Below are 21825 nucleotides of genomic sequence, written 5' to 3'. Positions count from 1 at the left end.
TGGTGACCCTCGCCCCATCCTTGTTTGTGAATGACTGAGCATTTCATGGAATCTACTTTTATACCCAATCATGGCACCCACCTGTTCCCAATTTTCCTGTTCACCTTTGGGATGTTCCGAATAAGTGTTTGATGAGCATTCCTCAACATTATCAGTATTTATTGCCACCTTTCCCAACTTCTTTGTCACGTGTTGCTGGCATCAAATTCTGAAGTTAATGATTATTTGCAAAAAAAAAAAGTTTTTGAGTTTGAACATCAAATATGTTGTCTTTGTAGCATATTCAACTGAATATGGGTTGAACATGATTTGCAAATCATTGTATTCCGTTTATATTTACATTTAACACAATTTCCCAACTCATATGGAAACAGGGTTTGTACTAGTGTGGCCTCAATAGCCCTTGTAGCATGCTGGGAATTATCTGTGCATGCGATGGAAGAATGCACTGCACATGTGATTGAGGAATGCACAGTACAGGGTTGAAATTCTACTGAATTTCCATTAAATCAGGTTGTTTTAGCTAATAATCATGCTGAAAGATCTAGCATGTTGCAGTCAATGTTTATTCCCATTAATTCCCGTTAATTTCCATATCCATCCATCCATCCATTTTCTACCGCTTGTCCCTTTTGGGGTCGCGGTGGGTGCTGGAGCCTACCTCAGCTGCATTCGGTAGGTAGGCGGGGTACACCCTGGACAAGTCGCCACCTCATCGCATATATTCCCGTTAATTCCCATGGAAAGTTTCCAATTTTGAATTTTGCGACCCTAGTTGTGACCAAAATTTAGCATCTTCAGGCTTTTTGCCAACTCTGAGTTCTGTGTGACAAGCGACTCTTCTCTCACATCCCATATTCGCCAGTTGTTACATTTTAGCATGCTGATTGAAGGCGTAACGTTGGCTGTGAGAAAGGGAAAAAAGCTGAAAAGGCATCCAAAAATGATTTGCCATAAATGCCAGCGCTACTCTTGCGTCTCTGATTGGACAGTAAGTCTGTGTGAAAGGGGCCCGTCGTGTAAGCGATGCTACTGACCTTCCAAAGTCTCCATGAAATGACAATATCCCACCCATGTCTAATCAATTATTTGTCGCAGTGTCTCCACCAAACAGCAAAGCAGGCGTGAATTGAATGTTAACGTCTTCAAGGATGGACGCTGTATTTTCCACGCAGTGCAGTTAGTACTCTGAGTACACTGAAGTACATACACCTCGCTACTGCATACTTGCCAACCTTCAGATATCCGATTTCGGGAGGTGTGGGGGGGGGAAGGTGTGGTTGGGGGCGTGGTTAAGAGGGGAGCAGTATATTGACAGCTAGAATTCACCAAGTCAAGTATTTCATACATATATATATATTTCTACATCTTGAAAATATGCAAACAAAACTGTGTTTAGATAATTGATACTTCAAACTTGCATAAATAAATATTAAGGAATATAACATAACTTGGCTTCTGAGAGCTTCAAAATGTAATGAATGAAATGCTAAAGTTGTTGATAAACAAGCAATTATTTTAATAATTAAATATGGTCATTTTAAATGAATTATTATGATAATTTAAAATTAATTATTTCAAATATGTTTATTTTAATGTATAATTCTATGGCTGGATGTAATAAGGAGTCATAAAAAATAAAAAATAAAAATACAATTAATTTTGATGTTTTTAGCAAAATATAGTAAAATGTATTTAGTTTTTTTTTTTTTTTTTTAATTAATAAATATATTTATTTGTAGGTAAGATAAACATAATAATACAATTTATCTCTAGTCTGGATGATTTAGTTCTTGTCACCCTGTTGTCCTCCCGTCGTGAAAAAAGGCTGTCCTCACTCAGGTCCGCATGGAGCTGGAGGGGGCGTGGCCTCCAGCTCCGGCTGAAAATCGGGAGATTTTCGGGAGAATATTTGTCCCGGGAGGTTTTCGGGAGAGGCGCTGAATTTCGGGAGTCTCCCGGAAAATTCGGGAGGGTTGGCAAGTATGCGCTACTGTCTTGCTCTTATTGGACTAATTAGGAGTCTTTGTTTGTTTACTTACTACTAAAAGACAAGTTGTTTCGTATGTTCACTATTTTATTTAAGGACTAAATTGCAATAATAAACATATGTTTAATGTACGCGAAGCCAATAATGACATTTTTTGTGGTTTTACTTAGAAAAGTATCAAAGTATCGAAATACATTTTGGTACCGTTACCAAAATATTGGTATCGGGACAACCCTAGTCCAAACAATAACACACCTATTTCAATGTTTTTTCAAGTATCAATCAATCAATCAATGTTTACTTATCTAGCCCTAAATCACGAGTGTCTCAAAGGGCTGCACAAGCCACAACGACATCCTCGGCTCATATCCCACATCAGGGCAAGGAAAAACTCAACCCAATGGAAGTACTTTAGCATTATAACCATTAGCAAAGAAAAATCCAGAAATGAGGCCGCAGGGTTCAAAGCCCTAAGAATAAATTTGCGGTGGTCAGCAAAGAAAAATCCATAAGTAAGCCGCCGTGCTCGAAGCGTGGGAAAATCAGTCGATACTGATCGGTGGCCGATCGTTCGGCACATTCCCATCATTAACCATTTGCCCATTAAAGTTAAAGTACCATAGTCACACAAACACTAGGTGTGTCGAAATTATTCTCTGCATTTGACACATCACCCTTGATCTCCCCCCTGGGAGGTGAGGGGAGCAGTGAGCAGCAGCGGTGGCCACGCCCGGGGAATCATTTTTGGTGATTTAACCCCCAATTCAATTCCAACCCTTGATGCTGAGTGCCAAGCAGGGAGGTAATGGCTCCCATTTTTATAGTCTTTGGTATGACTCGGCCGGGGTTTGAACTCACAACCTACACACACACACACACACACACACTTCTGCATTTGACCCATCACCCTTGATCGCCCCCCTGGGTGGTGAGGGTAGCAGTGGGCAGCAGCGATAGCCACGCCCGGGAATCATTTTTGGTGATTTAACCCCCAATTCCAACCCTTGATGCTGAGTGCCAAGCAGGGAGGTAATGGATCCCATTTTTATAGACTTTGGTATGACTCGGCCGGGGTTTGAACTCACGACCTACCGATCTCAGGGCGGACACTCTAACCACTAGGCCACTGAGTATCTAATAGGATAAAAAGTCAAATACAAATGACTTCAATAAAATAACTAATATTAGGTAAAAGCCTAAACAAAAAGGTAAGGTCTTAAACATGAACGTTCTCCGAACAGTTCCTGTCTTCACAATAAAAGCGCCGCTTCATCCTGCCTGCGCTAACAAAATAAGAGTCTCAGAAAGCTGGGACGCAAACAAGCTTGCAAGCAACGGAGTTTGCCGCCTATATCCATCCATCCATCCATTTTCTACCGCTTGTCCCTTTCGGGGTCGCGGGAGGTCACTGGAGCCTATCTCAGCTGCATTCGGGCGGTAGGCGGGGTACACCCTGGACAAGTCGCCACCTCATCGCAGGGCTATTTTTGGTAATCTAAAGTCAAAATTCTCGCCAAAGATCCTATGGGTGACAGGAGTGGGTGACTATTTTTGGTCATCTACAGTCAAAATGCTCATCAAAGATCCTATAGATGACAGGAGTGGGTGACTATTTTTGGTCATCTAAAGTCAAAATGCTCGCCAAAGATCCTATAGATGACAGGAGTGGGTGACTATTTTTGGTCATCTACAATCAAAATGCTCATCAAAGATCCTATAGATGACAGGAGTGGGCGACTATTTTTGGTCACTACAGTCAAAATGCTTGCCAAAGATCCTATAGATGACAGGAGTGGGCGACTATTTTTGGTCATCTACAGTCAAAATGCTCATCAAAGATCCTATAGATGACAGGAGTAGGCGACTATTTTTGGTTATCTACAGTCAAAATGCTTGTCAAAGATCCTATAGATGACAGGAGTGGGTGACTATTTTTGGTCATCAACAGTCAAAATGCTCATCAGAGATCCTGTGATGACAGGAGTGGGTGACTATTTTTGGTCATCTACAGTCAAAATGCTCATCAAAGATCCTATAGATGACAGGAGTGGGCGACTATTTTTGGTCATCTACAGTCAAAATGCTTGTCAAAGATCCTATAGATGACAGGAGTGGGTGACTATTTTTGGTCATCTACAGTCAAAATGCTCACCAATGATCCTATAGATGACAGGAATGGGCGACTATTTTTGGTCATCTACAGTCAAAATGCTCGTCAAAGATCCTATAGATGACAGGAGTGGGCGACTATTTTTGGTCATCTACAGTCAAAATGCTCATCAAAGATCCTATAGATGACAGGAGTGGGTGACTATTTTTGGTCATCTACATTCAAAATGCTCGCCAAAGATCCTATTGATGACAGGAGTGGGTGACTATTTTTGGTCATCTACAGTCAAAATGCTCATCAAAGATCTTATAGATGACAGGAGTGGGCGACTATTTTTGGTCATCTACAGTCAAAATGCTCATCAGAAATCCTATGATGACAGGAGTGGGTGACTATTTTTGGTCATCTACAGTCAAAATGCTCGCCAAAGATCCTATAGATGACAGGAGTGGGTGACTATTTTTGGTCATCTACAGTCAAAATGCTCATCAAAGATCTTATAGATGACAGGAGTGGGCGACTATTTTTGGTCATCTACAGTCAAAATGCTCATCAGAAATCCTATGATGACAGGAGTGGGTGACTATTTTTGGTCATCTACAGTCAAAATGCTCGCCAAAGATCCTATAGATGACAGGAGTGGGTGACTATTTTTGGTCATCTCCAGTCAAAATGCTCATCAAAGATCCTATAGATGACAGGAGTGGGCGACTATTTTTGGTCATCTACAGTCAAAATGCTCGCCAAAGATCCTATAGATGACAGGAGTGGGTGACTATTTTTGGTCATCTACAGTCAAAATGCTCATCAAAGATCCTATAGATGACAGGAGTGGGCGACTATTTTTGGTCATCTACAGTCAAAATGCTCATAAGAAATCCTATGATGACAGGAGTGGGTGACTATTTTTGGTCATCTACAGTCAAAATGCTCGCCAAAGATCCTATAGATGACAGGAGTGGGTGACTATTTTTGGTCATCTCCAGTCAAAATGCTCATCAAAGATCCTATAGATGACAGGAGTGGGCGACTATTTTTGGTCATCTACAGTCAAAATGCTCATCAAAGATCCTATAGATGACAGGAGTGGGCGACTATTTTTTGGTCATCTACAGTCAAAATGCTCGCCAAAGATCCTATAGATGACAGGAGTGGGCGACTATTTTTGGTCATCTACAGTCAAAATGATCATCAAAGACCCTATAGATGACAGGAGTGGGCGACTATTTTTGGTCATCTACAGTCAAAATGCTCGCCAAAGATCCTATAGATGACAGGAGTGGGCGACTATTTTTGGTCATCTACAGTCAAAATGCTCGCCAAAGATCCTATAGATGACAGGAGTGGGTGACTATTTTTGGTCATCTACAGTCAAAATGCTCATCAAAGATCCTATAGATGACAGGAGTGGGCGACTATTTTTGGTCATCTACAGTCAAAATGCTCATAAGAAATCCTATGATGACAGGAGTGGTTGACTATTTTTGGTCATCTACAGTCAAAATGCTCGCCAAAGATCCTATAGATGACAGGAGTGGGTGACTATTTTTGGTCATCTCCAGTCAAAATGCTCATCAAAGATCCTATAGATGACTGGAGTGGGCGACTATTTTTGGTCATCTACAGTCAAAATGCTCATCAAAGATCCTATAGATGACAGGAGTGGGCGACTATTTTTTGGTCATCTACAGTCAAAATGCCCGCCAAAGATCCTATAGATGACAGGAGTGGGCGACTATTTTTGGTCATCTACAGTCAAAATGATCATCAAAGATCCTATAGATGACAGGAGTGGGCGACTATTTTTGGTCATCTACAGTCAAAATGCTCGCCAAAGATCCTATAGATGACAGGAGTGGGCGACTATTTTTGGTCATCTACAGTCAAAATGCTCATCAAAGATCCTATAGATGACAGGAGTGGGCGACTATTTTTGGTCATCTACAGTCAAAATGCTTGTCAAAGATCCTATAGATGACAGGAGTGGGTGACTATTTTTGGTCATCAACAGTCAAAATGCTCATCAGAGATCCTGTGATGACAGGAGTGGGTGACTATTTTTGGTCATCTACAGTCAAAATGCTCATCAAAGATCATATAGATGACAGGAGTGGGCGACTATTTTTGGTCATCTACAGTCAAAATGCTTGTCAAAGATCCTATAGATGACAGGAGTGGGTGACTATTTTTGGTCATCTACAGTCAAAATGCTCGCCAATGATCCTATAGATGACAGGAATGGGCGACTATTTTTGGTCATCTAAAGTCAAAATGCTCGCCAAAGATCCTATAGATGACAGGAGTGGGTGACTATTTTTGGTCATCTAAAGTCAAAATGCTCGCCAAAGATCCTATAGATGACAGGAGTTGGTGACTATTTTTGGTCATCTACAGTCAAAATGTTCATCAGAGATCCTATAATGACAGGAGTGGGTGACTATTTTTGGTAATCTAAAGTCAAAATGCTCGCCAAAGATCCTATAGATGACAGGAGTGGGCGACTATTTTTGGTCATCTACAGTCAAAATGCTCGTCAAAGATCCTATAGATGACAGGAGTGGGCGACTATTTTTGGTCATCTACAGTCAAAATGCTCATCAAAGATCCTATAGATGACAGGAGTGGGTGACTATTTTTGGTCATCTACATTCAAAATGCTCGCCAAAGATCCTATTGATGACAGGAGTGGGTGACTATTTTTGGTCATCTACAGTCAAAATGCTCGCCAAAGATCCTATAGATGACAGGAGTGGGTGACTATTTTTGGTCATCTACAGTCAAAATGCTCATCAAAGATCTTATAGATGACAGGAGTGGGCGACTATTTTTGGTCATCTACAGTCAAAATGCTCATCAGAAATCCTATGATGACAGGAGTGGGTGACTATTTTTGGTCATCTACAGTCAAAATGCTCGCCAAAGATCCTATAGATGACAGGAGTGGGTGACTATTTTTGGTCATCTCCAGTCAAAATGCTCATCAAAGATCCTATAGATGACAGGAGTGGGCGACTATTTTTGGTCATCTACAGTCAAAATGCTCGCCAAAGATCCTATTGATGACAGGAGTGGGTGACTATTTTTGGTCATCTACAGTCAAAATGCTCGCCAAAGATCCTATAGATGACAGGAGTGGGTGACTATTTTTGGTCATCTACAGTCAAAATGCTCATCAAAGATCCTATAAATGACAGGAGTGGGCGACTATTTTTGGTCATCTACAGTCAAAATGCTCATAAGAAATCCTATGATGACAGGAGTGGGTGACTATTTTTGGTCATCTACAGTCAAAATGCTCGCCAAAGATCCTATAGATGACAGGAGTGGGTGACTATTTTTGGTCATCTCCAGTCAAAATGCTCATCAAAGATCCTATAGATGACAGGAGTGGGCGACTATTTTTGGTCATCTACAGTCAAAATGCTCATCAAAGATCCTATAGATGACAGGAGTGGGCGACTATTTTTTGGTCATCTACAGTCAAAATGCTCGCCAAAGATCCTATAGATGACAGGAGTGGGCGACTATTTTTGGTCATCTACAGTCAAAATGATCATCAAAGACCCTATAGATGACAGGAGTGGGCGACTATTTTTGGTCATCTACAGTCAAAATGCTCGCCAAAGATCCTATAGATGACAGGAGTGGGCGACTATTTTTGGTCATCTACAGTCAAAATGCTCACATAAACATGTTACATTTAATCACGACAACTCGCAACAGAGGGGCCGGGGGAGTTGGGGCCCTGGAGGTCGACTGCTGCTATGAAGCGCTGCCAGCTGTCCTTCATTCTGAAAGGGGAATCAAGCGGTGGTGAAGGCGTGGGTTGAGGGAGGGGTGTGTGTATGTGTATATGCCCATTGTCTTGGTTGTGTTGATGTAGTGTCCATAGGCCTGGGGCCCGTTCTGCATGCAAGCAAAAGTTCGAGTCCAGGTGTCGTTGAGGAGGTAGGGAGGTCAAAAGCATCCATCATTGAGGTGTCCTCGGGGGGAAGGTTTTCAGAACAGCCTGCTCCTGTTGTTGGAGCGTCAAGGCCATTCGATTGAACCTCTCTTTCATAAATAAATCAATTTAAATGATAAATATGAATGAGGTAGATCCCCTCCACTTGGTCAATTGAAAAATAGCTCGCCTGCAGAAAAAGTGTGTTCTAATGATTATAAAACATCTGCATTTTGACCACCACACATAGGGGGCGCCACAAAGCCCAGGTTTTGCACATGACTCTATAAAGAAGGCTTTTGGGTGTTGTTGACAAAGAGGTCAAACTTCCATGGCCCCTCCCCCGCCAAGTTAATCACTTAACGGCAATATGTTTTGGACGTCGACGTGCTAAACCCCAGCTGGATTATGTAGAGCAGCGGCAACTTTCTATTCCTCAAATACGGAGGGGGGGTCTTGAACACGTTTCTTTATGCATCTGTTTGGACCGTGACCGCCACCACAAGTCCATTCTGCCAGTTCTTCCCTGTGATCCACCCAGTCTGACGTCTAATTCGCCCCCTTTTCATCCTCCCTGCTCTGGATCTTGCCTGCTACTGTAAAAAAAAAAAAGAAAAAAAAAGGGGCGTTTGCAAAGTCCCTGCAAAGCTTGAGGACGATAAGAAGTGCACGCAGCAGTTGTAGTGGGATGTTGGCGAGGAAGAGAGCGGCTCATCAGTATTCGGGCCGTGTCGCCGCCGGAGTTGGAGGGTGGGAGGGAAAAGTAAATGAGTCTGCACATTCCTCGGTGTGCTAGCAGGGAGTGCAAATATCTGTGTTTGAAACACGCGAACACAACGTTTGACATGCACAATCTGTCACCTTTGCTGGATGGCCTTTGATTTGCACTTAGTCCACACTCCAGTGGCAAAGGGGAATGGTTCTAGAACACAGGTGTCAAACTCAAGGCCAGATGTGGCTATTTTATTTGGCCCTGGAAATAATATGTATCAATAAAGTACTGTAACTTTTTTTTTACTAAATGTATTATTTCTTTCTATTTTGGGAGAAAATAAATATATGTACTCCATGTAATCGCACATTATGTTAACTTAAATATTGTCTAATTATGCAAAAATAGGTTATCAAACATTCAAACCATTTTTTAAATAGAAATAAATACTAATAATAATTATTTCAAAGCAAGTTATGCATCAAATTGTGCAATGTAAAAGTAGCAATAGATTTCATGGTCAAATTGTGAAAATTACTGTGGTTTTTACAGCATTTTTCTCTAAGTGGAAAAAAACAACATCACTTTTTTTTACTGTGGTGCTGTTTTGGCATTTACAGTAATACACCGAAAAATCTACACTAGTTGATTTACGGTAAAAACAAACAAACTGGCAACTCAAGTGCCAAAATGTTACTGTAAAATTGCATTTTTTCTATTTACAGTAAAAAAAACAAAAAATTACTTCAAAATTCTGGCAACCGAGCTGCTGTTTTTTTTTTTAACATAAAGACAGCAGTACTGTTTTTCCATTTACAGTAATATGCACTACATTTTGAGTTGAAATTATTGCAACTTACCATATTTTTTTTTACATTTTAGTTTTTAAAAAATCTACTAATTAAATGCATAACAATTTATTCTTTATTTCTATTTTGGGAGAAAAAAAAATTATATGTACTCCAAAATATATTATCAAACATTCAAACCATTTTTTTTTAATATAAATATATACTAATAATAATGATGTCAAAGCAAGTTATCCTTCAACGTGTGCAATGTAAAAGTAGCAATAGATTTCATGGTCAAATTGTGAAATTTACTGTGGTTTTACAGCATTTTTCTCAAAATGAAAAAAAAAACTGTACTTTTTTTACTGTAATAAACTGTGGTGCCGTTTCGCCGTTTACAGTAATACACCCAAAAATCTACACTTGTTGATTTACGGTTAAAAAAACAAACAAACTGACAGCTCAGGTGCCAAAATGTACTGTAAAATTGAATTTTTTTATTTACAGTGAACAAACTGTAAATTTTACTGTAAAATTCTGGCAACTGAGCTGCTGTTTTTTTTTTTTTTTACCATGAAAACAGCAGTACTGTTTTTCCATTTACAGGAATACACACAACATTTTGAGTTGAAATTATTGCAACTTACCATGTTTTTTTTTACATTTTAGTTTTTTTAAAATCTACTAATAAAATGCATAACCAAAATTTACTGTAAAATTGCATTTTTTTTATTTGCAGTGAAAAAAATACATTTTACTGTACAATTCTGGCAACTAAGCTGCCTTTTCTTTTTACAGTAATATACACTACATTTTGAGTTGAAATTATTGCAACTTATCGTATTTTTTTTTACATTTTAGTTTAAAAAAATCTACTAATAAAATGCATAAAAATGTATTCTTTCTTTACATTTTGGAAGAAAAGAAAAAAATGTACTCCATGTAATCGCAAATGATGTTAACTTAAATATTGTCCTAAGTATGCAAAAATATATTATCAAACATTCAAACCATTTTTTAATTAGAAATAAATACTATTAATAATGATTTCAAAGCAAGTTATCTATCAGATTGTGCAATGTAAAAGTAGCAATAGATTTCATGGTCAAATTGTGAAATTTACTGTGGTTTTTACAGCATTTTTCTCTAAATGAGAAAAAAACAACAATTTTTACTGTAATAAACTGGGGTGATGTTTTGGCATTTACAGTAATACACCCAAAAATCTACACTTGTTGATTTACGGTAAAAACAAACAAACTGGCAACTCAAGTGCTAACATTTTACTGTAAAATTGCATTTTTTTTAATTTATATAAAAAAAATAAAAAAAAATACTTCAAAATTCTTTTTTTTTTTTCTTTTTTTTTTTTCTGGCAACCAAGCTGCTGTTTTTTTAACTGTAATAAACTGTGGTGCTGCTTCGGCGTTTACAGTAACACACCGAAAAATCTACACTTAAAAAAAACAGACAGCTCAGGTGCCAAAATTTACTGTAAAATTGCATTTTTTTTATTTACAGTGAAAAAAATACATTTTACTGTACAATTCTGGCAACTGAGCTGCCGTTTTTTTTTTTTTTCATGAAAACAGCAGTACTGTTTTTCCATTTACAGTAATACACACAACATTTTCTGTTGAAATTATTGCAACTTACCATAATTTTTTTTACATTTTAGTTTAAAAAAAATCTACTAATAAAATGCATAACAATTTATTCTTTATTTCTATTTTGGGAGGAAAAAAAGGTACTCCATGTAATCGCAAATTATGTTAACTTAAATATTGTCTAATTATGCAAAAATATGTTATCAAACTTTCAAACCATTTTTTAAAATATAAATAAATACTAATAATAATGATTTCAAAGCATCAAATTGTGCAATGTAAAAGTAGCAATAGATTTCATGGTCAAATTGTGAAATTTACTGTGGTTTTTACAGCATTTTTCTCTAAATGAAAAAGAAAACAGTACTTTTTTTTTACTGTAATAAACTGTGGTGCTGTTTTGGCATTTACAGTAATACACCCAAAAATCTACACTTGTTGATTTGCGGTAAAAACAAAAAAAACAAACTGGCAGCTCAGGTGCCAAAATGTTACTGTAAAATTGCATTTTTTTTTATTTACAGTAAAAAAAAACTGTCAATTTTACTGTAAAATTCTGGCAACTGAGCTGCTGTTTTTTTTTTTTTTTTTTTACCATAAAAACAGCAGTTCTGTTTTTCCATTTACAGTAATACACACAACATTTTGAGTTGAAATTATTGCAACTTACCATATATTTTTTTACATTTTAGTTAAAAAAAAATCTACTAATAAAATGCATAACAATTTATTCTTTATTTCTATTTTGGGAGAAAGAAAATATGTACTCCATGTAATCGCAAATTATGTTAACTTAAATATTGTCTAAATATGCAAAAATATATTATCAAACATTCAAACCATTTTTTAAATACAAATAAATACTAATAATAATGATTTCAAAGCATCAAAGTGTGCAATGTAGAAGTAGCAATAGATTTACTGGTCAAATTGTGAAATTTACTGTTGTTTTTACAGCATTTTTCTCTAAATGGAAAAAAAAAACAGTACTTTTTTTTACTGTAATAAACTGTGGTGCTGTTTTGGCATTTACAGTAATACACCCAACAATCTACACTTGTTGATTTGCGGTAAAAACAAAAAAAAACAACTGGCAGCTCAGGTGCCAAAATGTTACTGTAAAATTGCATTTTTTTTATTTACAGTAAAAAAAAAACCTGTCAATTTTACTGTAAAATTCTGGCAACTGAGCTGCTGTTTTGTTTTTTTTTTACCATAAAAACAGCAGTTCTATTTTTCCATTTACAGTAATACACACGACATTTTGAGTTGAAATTATTGCAACTTACCATATTTTTTTTTACATTTTAGTTTAAAAAAAATCTACTAATAAAATGCATAACAATTTATTCTTTATTTCTATTTTGGGAGAAAGAAAAAAATGTACTCCATGTAATCGCAAATTATGTTAACTTAAATATTGTCTAAATATGCAAACATATATTATCAAACATTCAAACCATTTTTTAAATACAAATAAATACTAATAATAATGGTTTCAAAGCATCAAAGTGTGCAATGTAGAAGTAGCAATAGATTTCATGGTCAAATTGTGAAATTTACTGTTGTTTTTACAGCATTTTTCTCTAAATGGAAAAAAAAAACAGTACTTTTTTTTACTGTAATAAACTGTGGTGCTGTTTTGGCATTTACAGTAATACACCCAACAATCTACACTTGTTGATTTGCGGTAAAAACAAAAAAAAACAACTGGCAGCTCAGGTGCCAAAATGTTACTGTAAAATTGCATTTTTTTATTTACAGTAAAAAAAAAAACTGTCAATTTTACTGTAAAATTCTGGCAACTGAGCTGCTGTTTTGTTTTTTTTACCATAAAAACAGCAGTTCTATTTTTCCATTTACAGTAATACACACGACATTTTGAGTTGAAATTATTGCAACTTACCATATTTTTTTTTACATTTTAGTTTAAAAAAAATCTACTAATAAAATGCATAACAATTTATTCTTTATTTCTATTTTGGGAGAAAGAAAAAAATGTACTCCATGTAATCGCAAATTATGTTAACTTAAATATTGTCTAAATATGCAAACATATATTATCAAACATTCAAACCATTTTTTAAATACAAATAAATACTAATAATAATGGTTTCAAAGCATCAAAGTGTGCAATGTAAAAGTAGCAATAGATTTCATGGTCAAATTGTGAAATTTACTGTTGTTTTTACAGCATTTTTCTCTAAATGAAAAAAAAGACAGTACTTTTTTTTACTGTAATAAACTGTGGTGCTGTTTTGGCATTTACAGTAATACACCCAAAAATCTACACTTATTGATTTGCGGTAAAAACAAACAAAAATAAACTGGCAGCTCAGGTGCCAAAATTTTACTGTAAAATTGCATTTTTTTTTATTTACAGTAAAAAAAAATTTTAAATTACACTGTAAAATTCTGGTAACTAAGCTGCTGGTTTTTTTTACCATAAGAACAGCAGTACTGTTTTTCCATTTACAGTAATATACACTACATTTTGAAGTGAAATTATTGCAACTTACCATATATTTTTTTTACATTTTAGTTTAAAAAAAAATCTACTAATAAAATGCATAAAAATGCATTCTTTATTTGTATTTAGGGAGAAAAAAATGTACTCCATGTAATCGCAAATGATGTTAACTTAAATATTGTCTAATTATGCAAATATATTATCAAACATTCAAACTATTTTTTAAATAGAAATAAATACTATTAATAATGATTTCAAAGCAAGTTATCCATCAAAGTGTGCAATGTAAAAGTAGCAATAGATTTCATGGTCAAATTGTGAAATTTACTGTGGTTTTTACAGCATTTTTCTCTAAATGAAAAAAAAACCAGTACTTTATTACTGTAATAAACTGTGGTGCCGTTTTGGCATTTACAGTAATACACCCAAAAATCTACACTTGTTGATTTGCAGTAAAAAAACAACAACACACAAACTGGCAGCTCAGGTGCCAAAATTTTAACTTTTTTTCTAATTTACAGTGAAAAAAAAACCCTGTAAATTTTACACAAAAATTCTGGCAACTAAGCTGCCTTGTTTTTACCATTTACAGTAGTATACACTACATTTTGAGTTGAAATTATTGCAACTTACCATACTTTTTTTTTTTACATTTTTATTTTTTTTAAATCTACTAATAAAATTAGTATTTTCAGCATTTTTCTCTAAATGAAAAAAAAAAACAGTACTTTTTTTACTGTAATAAACTGTGGTGCTGTTTTGGCATTTACAGTAATACACCCAAAAATCTACACTTGTTGATTTGCGGTAAAAAAAAAAACCCTAAACAAAACATTTTTTTAACATTTAAATTTTACTGTAAAATTGCATTCTTTTTTATTTACAGTAAAAAATTGTTTTAAATTTTACTGTAAAATTCTGGCAACTGAGCTGCTGTTTTTCCCCATAAAAACAGCAGTACTGTTTTTCCATTTACAGTAATATACACTACATTTATTTTGAGGTGAAATTATTGCAACCTACCATATATTTTTAAACATTTTAGTTAAAAAAAAAATCTACTAATAAAATGCATAACAATTTATTCTTTATTTCTATTTTGGGAGAAAGAAAAAAATGTACTCCATGTAATCGCAAATTATGTTAACTAATTTATTTTATTCCCATAATTCCCATTTTTTCAAACCCTTTTTTCACCCTTTTTTCTGTCGACTACTCCTTCCTCAATATTTTAACCCACTTCAACCGTTCCATCGTCAAAACATTCCTCTTAATCAGGACAAAAGAAGTAGGTTTTCCCGGTTTTCCCGAAATTCCAGGAATTCCGTCATACCATTTCTCAATTAAAAATGTTACTACTTCAACATTTCTCGACCGATTTGAAAAATATCAACACCAACCATTTCAACTCATTCAGACCATTCAAAATGTTTTGCAGTTTCCCCAAAATTCCCTCTTTTCCTTTTTTTCCCAAATTTCCATGAAATTGAAAAGAATTTGACCTTATTCAAAGTTCCACAATTCTCACATTTTTTATCCGATTCAAAGCGTTCCAACTTCAAAATCTTCAGCCTGTTCAGGAGTTGTGTGCTTGCTTTCAACGATTGTAAAAAAAAATTCCCGGATTTCCTAGAATTCTCAGTTTTTAGTGACATTTTCCTTCATTCAAAATGAATGATCCATTTTTCCAAGTTGCACAATCCCCACATTTTTCAACCTATTCAAACCATTCCAACATCAAAACATTGAACTCATCCTGGACATTCAAACTATACATTTTTCAAGTTCAAAGAAATATCAGGAATTCCCTTTTTTTCAAACCCTTTTTTCTGTCGACTACTCCTTCCACATTTTTCAACCCATCGTCAAAACGTTCCTCTTAATCAGGACAAAAAAAACAAGTTTTCCCGAAATTCCGTAATACCATTTCTCAATTAAAAATGTTACAACTTCAACATTTCTCGACCGATTTGAAAAATTCCAACACCAACCATTTCAACTCATTCAGAACATTCAAAATGTTTAGCATTTTCCCCAAAAATTCCCTATTTTCCTTAAATTCCCAAATTTCCATGAAATTGAAAAGAATTGAACCTTTTTCAAAGTTCCACTATTCCCACATTTTTCATCCGATTCAAACCATTCCAACTTCAAAATATTCAGCCTGCTCAGGAATTGTGTGCTCCCTTTCAACGATTGTAAAAAAAAAAAAAAATCCTAGATTTCCTAGAATTCTCCGTTTTTTGTGACATCTTCCCCATTCAAAATGAATTATCCATTATTTCAACTTCCACAATTCCTACATTTTTCAAGCTATTCAAACCATTCCAACATCAACACATTGAACTTATCCTGGACATTCAAACTGTAATTTTTTCAAGTTAAAAAAAATTCCAGGAATTCACAGAATCCCGTTTTTTCAAACCCTTTTTGTCGGCTACTCCTTCTACAGTTTTCCCGAAATTCCAGGAATTCCGTAATACCATTTCTCTATTATACATTTTACTACTTCAATATTTCTCGACCGATTTGAAAAATTCCAACACCAACCATTTCAACTCATTCAAAACATTCAAAATGTTTTGCAAATTCCCCAAAATTCCCTATTGCCCTCAAATTCCCAAATTTCCATGAAATTGTTAAAGAATTGAACCTTTTTCAAAGTTCCACAATTCTCACATTTTTTATCCGATTCAAACCGTTACAACTTCAAAATATTCAGCCTGCTCAGGAATTGTGTGCTCCCTTTCAACAATTGTAAAAAAAAAAAAAAATCCTAGATTTCCTAGAATTCTCCGTTTTTTGTGACATCTTCCCCATTCAAAATGAATTATCCATTATTTCAACTTCCACAATTCCTACATTTTTCAAGCTATTCAAACCATTCCAACATCAACACATTGAACTTATCCTGGACATTCAAACTGTAATTTTTTCAAGTTAAAAAAAATTCCAGGAATTCACAGAATCCCGTTTTTTCAAACCCTTTTTGTCGGCTACTCCTTCTACAGTTTTCCCGAAATTCCAGGAATTCCGTAATACCATTTCTCTATTATACATTTTACTACTTCAATATTTCTCGACCGATTTGAAAAATTCCAACACCAACCATTTCAACTCATTCAAAACATTCAAAATGTTTTGCAAATTCCCCAAAATTCCCTATTGCCCTCAAATTCCCAAATTTCCATGAAATTGTTAAAGAATTGAACCTTTTTCAAAGTTCCACAATTCTCACATTTTTTATCCGATTCAAACCGTTACAACTTCAAAATATTCAGCCTGCTCAGGAATTGTGTGCTCCCTTTCAACAATTGTAAAAAAAAAAAAATAATCCTGGATTTCCTGGATTTCCTAGAATTCTCAGTTTTTTGTGACATTTTCCCCATTCAAAATGAATTATCCATTATTCCAACTTCCAAAATTCCCAAATTTTTCAACCTATTCAAACCATTCCAACATCAACACATTGAACTCATCCTGGACATTCAAACTGTCATTTTTTCAAGTTCCAAAAAATTCCAGGAATTCCCAGAATCCATTTTTTTCAAACCCTTTTTTGACCCTTTTTTTCTTTCGACTCCTCCTTCCACAGTTTTTCCAGTTTTCCCGAAATTCCAGGAATTCCGTAATACCATTTCTCTATTAAAAATGTTACTACTTCAACATTTCTCGACCGATTTGAAAAATTCCAACACCAGCCATTTCAACTCATTCAAAACATTCAAAATGTTTTGCATTTTCCCCAAAATTCCCTATTTTCCTTAAATTCCCAAATTTCCATGAAATTGAAAATAACTGAACCTTTTTCAAAGTTCCACGATTCCCACATTTTTGATCCGATTCAAACCGTTCCAACTTCAAAATATTCAGCCTGCTCAGGAATTATGTGATCCCTTTCAACAATTGTAAAAAAAAATCCTGTATTTCCTAGAATTCTCAGTTTTTAGGGACATTTTTCCCATTCAAAATGAATGATCCATTATTCCAACTTCCACAATTCTCACATTTTTCAACCTATTCAAAGCATTCCACCTTCAACACATTGAACTCATCCTGGACATTCAAACTAACACTTTCCTAACTTCCAAACCAAAGTCCGGTTTTCCTGGAAATTCAAACTCTTCAACATTCAAACCATTCCAACATTCAAACTATTCTTACATTCATACTACATTCTGTCAGCATTTCAGTTCAACTTTAGCATTGGAGCGTTCACACGCCATTCCTCATCGAGTTATTATTGTTATTATTATTCTCCAGATTTTGGCGCGCTCGACCTTCCACATTTTTCATCCGATTCAAAGCGTTCCAACTTCAAACTGTTCAGCCTATTCGGGAATCGCGGGCTTTCCCTTGAAAATTTTCAAAAATTCCCAGATTTTCCAGAATTCCCGGTTTTCCGGGACATTTTTCCCATTCTAAATGAATTGGCCACTTTTCAAACTTCCACCATTTCCACATTTTTCAACCGATTCAAACCATTCTACCTTCAACATATTCCACGTATCCTGGACATTCAAACTATCATTTTTCCAAGTTCAAAAAAATTCCAGGAATTCCTAGAAATCCCGTTTTTTCACCCTTTTATCTGTCGACTACTCCTTCCACATTTTTCAACCCACTTCAACCGTTCCACTGCCAAAACATTCCTCTTAATCAGGACAAAAAAAACAAAGTTGTTTTTTGAACGGGAAAATTTCCCGGTTTTCCCGAAATTCTAGGAATTCCGTAATACCATTTGTCAATTATAAATGTTACTACAACATTTCTCGATCAAATTGAAAAATTCCAACACCAACCATTCATCCATCCATCCATTTTCTACTGCTTATTCCCTTAGAACTTTCAAATATTTTAGCATTTTCCAAAAAAATCCCCAAAATTTCCAGGAAGTTCCCATTCAAATGAATGGGACATTTTTCCAGGTTGCGCAATTCCCACATTTTTCAACCTAATCAAAGCATTCCAACATCAACACATTCCACTCATCCTGGACATTCAAACCAACACTTTCCCAAGTTCCAAACCAAATTGCGGTTTTCCTGGAAATTCAAACTCTTCAACATTCAAACCATTCAAATTATTCTTACATTCATACTACATTCTGTCCGCATTTCACTTCAACTTCAGCATTGGAGCATTCACACGCAATTCCTTCAGGAATTGCCTCCTCTAGTTGTTATTGGTATTTATTTCTTTTTATTGTCACCAAATCTGGATCTGATAAGGGGTCAACTCAGTTTAATTGTGCAGCCAATAACTCTGCGGAGGCTTTCTGTGCATTATGAGATATAATCTTGGTTATAAACTTTCACAATATTTTTTAGGGGAATTTACATCGTAATTGAATGTGAAAACCGAATACTTTATATCAAAAAAAAATATCTCAAAACAAAACAAACAAACCCACACAGACAACTGGTGTAATAATATATTTATTGCACTCTGAATGTAACACAGTAATACAATTTGCAGACCAAAAAAGAAAGCTGCACCTCAAAGCCAAGCATGGCCTCTTTTTCCAAACACTGCCCTCTGCTGTCCTTCTAGGGTCATTGCAGTCTTAGCTTTTTGGCGATACCTCAATGCTTTGCAATGCAGGTAATATGCATGGTTGTGGTAATACTTTTATGAAATACAATTTTTAAGCTTTACAATTTTAGAGTGACACATTACTACTGAAGTTAGTTTTATTTAAGAAAACAAAACAGACGGATAATGGTCTTCCTCGGCTCTTTACGCTGGCAAAGGTATGGCCACTTGCGAGCTCACGGAGCAGATTTATTGTTTAAAAACATTTTTGTGTTAAAAAGCTTCGGAAAATATATTCAAAATGGATAATATTAATGGTCCAAATATGGCCTTTTATTAATATCTGGATATTTTTAGGCCATGTCACAATACACCATATATATCTCCATATTTTGCCTTAGCCTTGAATGAACACTTGATGCATATAATCACAGCAGTATGATGATTCTATGTGTCTACATTAAAACATTCTTCTTCATACTGCATTAATATATGCTCCTTTTAAACTTTCATGCAAAGAGGGAAATCACAACTAAGTCAATTTACCAAAAGTGTATTTAGTTTACAGACACACAAAAAGCCGGACAACTCATAAAGTGTCATTCCAGGTCGTTACACTATGATTTACCAATCAAATGTGTGCTTATTCTAGTGTCATTTATTAGGAATCTTAATTTATAAATATGAATCATGAAAGGCTGTTAGTATATTAAATAAATACTAATAAAAATATATATTTTTTTACAAACAGGAAGTTGCAGGAATGTACACATGATCCCCTGCTTACATCTCATTGTGCAACATGTGAATGTTTTAATGGGAACTAAATGCAATGTCTGAAAGGGGTACAAATTATTTCCAAAGCAGGACCTCCACACAGACAAACAATACGAGTACACAGTTCATGAAAAACAATATTTAAAGTGGGCCTAAACACTTATATTAGAAAATAACCTCATGGAAATGACTGCTGTCATTTGATTATAATAATAAGAGAATGTTGTCTGTATCGATCCGTTGTGGTGAAGAAGGAGCTGAGCCGGAAGGCAAAGCTCTCAATTTACCGGTCGATCTACCTTCCCATCCTCACCTATGGTCATGAGCTTCGGGTTATCACCAAAAGGACAAGATCACGGGTATAAGCGGCCGAAATGAGTTTCCTCCGTCAGGCATCCGGGAGGAGCTCAAAGTAAAGCCGCTGCTCCTCCACATGGAGAGGAGCCAGATGAGGTGGTTCGGGCATCTGGTCAGGATGCCACCCGAACGCCTCCCTAGGGAGGTGTTTAGGGCACGTCCGACCGGTAGGAGGCCGCGGGGAAGACCCAGGACACGTTGGGAAGACTATGTCTCCCGGCTGGCCTGGGAACGCCTCGGGATCCCCCGGGAGGAGCTGGACAAAGTGGCTGGGGAGAGGGAAGTCTGGGCTTCCCTGCTTAGGCTGCTGCCCCCGCGACCTGACCTCGGATAAGCGGAAGAAGATGGATGGATGGATGGAATTATTGTTAATACCTATTCTGTGTTATATGTGTTTTATGTTGCACGATTGCACCAAGAAGAATCCCTAGTTTGTGAACCCGTTCTCAAACAATGGCAATAGAAAACTATTCTGATTCTGATTCTGAAAATGCACAACTTTTTAAATTTGAGCATTTTGCAGAAAGCATCAAATCGGCATGAATTTGACTCGGTTTCGGATCAGTATCCCTCTGTTGTTTATCTTAGTTTTGCCTGACAGTCATGTCTTGTTTGTATGAAAACTCGCCTGGTGTCTCCTAGCAACAGGAGGAAGAGGAGGAGCAAGAAGAGGAAGGAGTGTCCCGTGTCCGAGTGACATGCAGGACGAGTGATCACAGAGTGGAGAGAGTGTGTGGTGTGGTGGCTCGGTGTCACCTCGACTCGCCAAAGGTGAGTTTTTTTTCTTCCGCTTCTATTGTATTGACCCGAATATAAGACGACTCCTCCTTTTTTTTGGGTCACTTAAATGACTTTAAAACGTTGGTCTTCTGACACAAAACATAAAGACACCAGAAACAAATCTCAAACATGAAAGGTTTCAACCTTCAACCCATCCATCCATCCATCTTCTTCCGCTTATCCGAGGTGGGGTCGCGGGGGCAGCAGCCTAAGCAGGGAAGCCCAGACTTCCCTCTCCCCAGCCACTTCGTCCAGCTCCTCCCGGGGGATCCCGAGGCGTTCCCAACGGGTCCTGGGTCTTCCCCGTGGCCTCCTACCGGTCTTACCTCAACCCCCTTTTTTTTTAAATGCATTTTAAAAAGACAAAACCCAAAGTCTTTATTTTAAATAACATTTTTAATATCATATAAAAAAAATAAAAAAATTGGTAAATTGTAGGGAAAAAAAAAAAAATCATATTTCTTATCTGCTTCGTCTTATCTCAAGTTGTTTGAAGAGTCTGTGTCACCGAGTCACTGCTGGGTGTGAGTGACCGGAAGAAAAGCTCCGACTTGCTTGAGCTTACATGTACAAGTCCGTAAAATGACTTGTTTTTTCCGGGTAATATTTAGGTCATTTGGACAAAATGCAGTAACTTTGGATACAATATAGAGCAGGGGTGTCAAAAGTAGGGCCCGCGGGCTGTTACAGGCCCGTGAAAAGGTTTAATCTGGCCCATAAACATGGGATGCCTTTTTTTTTTTTTAATGAAAG

At 36.2% G+C, this 21825-nt stretch overlaps 1 protein-coding gene across 9 annotated transcripts in view; it reads left to right on the top strand.

Annotated features, from left to right (window-relative positions):
- dlg3 (discs, large homolog 3 (Drosophila)) overlaps window positions 1-21825 on the top strand; it is a 399427-nt gene that overhangs the window by 69778 nt on the left and 307824 nt on the right. For 7 of the 9 annotated variants that reach the window (XM_061930678.1, XM_072912496.1, XM_072912491.1 and 4 more), the window contains exon 5: window positions 20935-21063. The exons of 1 other annotated variant lie outside the window; for it this stretch is intronic. In XM_061930678.1, the coding sequence (XP_061786662.1) occupies window positions 20935-21063 (129 nt within the window). The remainder of the gene's footprint in view (window positions 1-20934; window positions 21064-21825) is intronic. One more of the 9 variants, XM_072912493.1, reaches the window with a different exon arrangement.

This window comes from Nerophis lumbriciformis, linkage group LG36 (assembly GCF_033978685.3).
Source record: "Nerophis lumbriciformis linkage group LG36, RoL_Nlum_v2.1, whole genome shotgun sequence".
NCBI lineage: Eukaryota > Metazoa > Chordata > Actinopteri > Syngnathiformes > Syngnathidae > Nerophis > Nerophis lumbriciformis.
The sequence above is the reverse complement of the archived record's forward strand: the minus strand, read 5'-3'. Positions and strand labels throughout refer to the sequence as shown.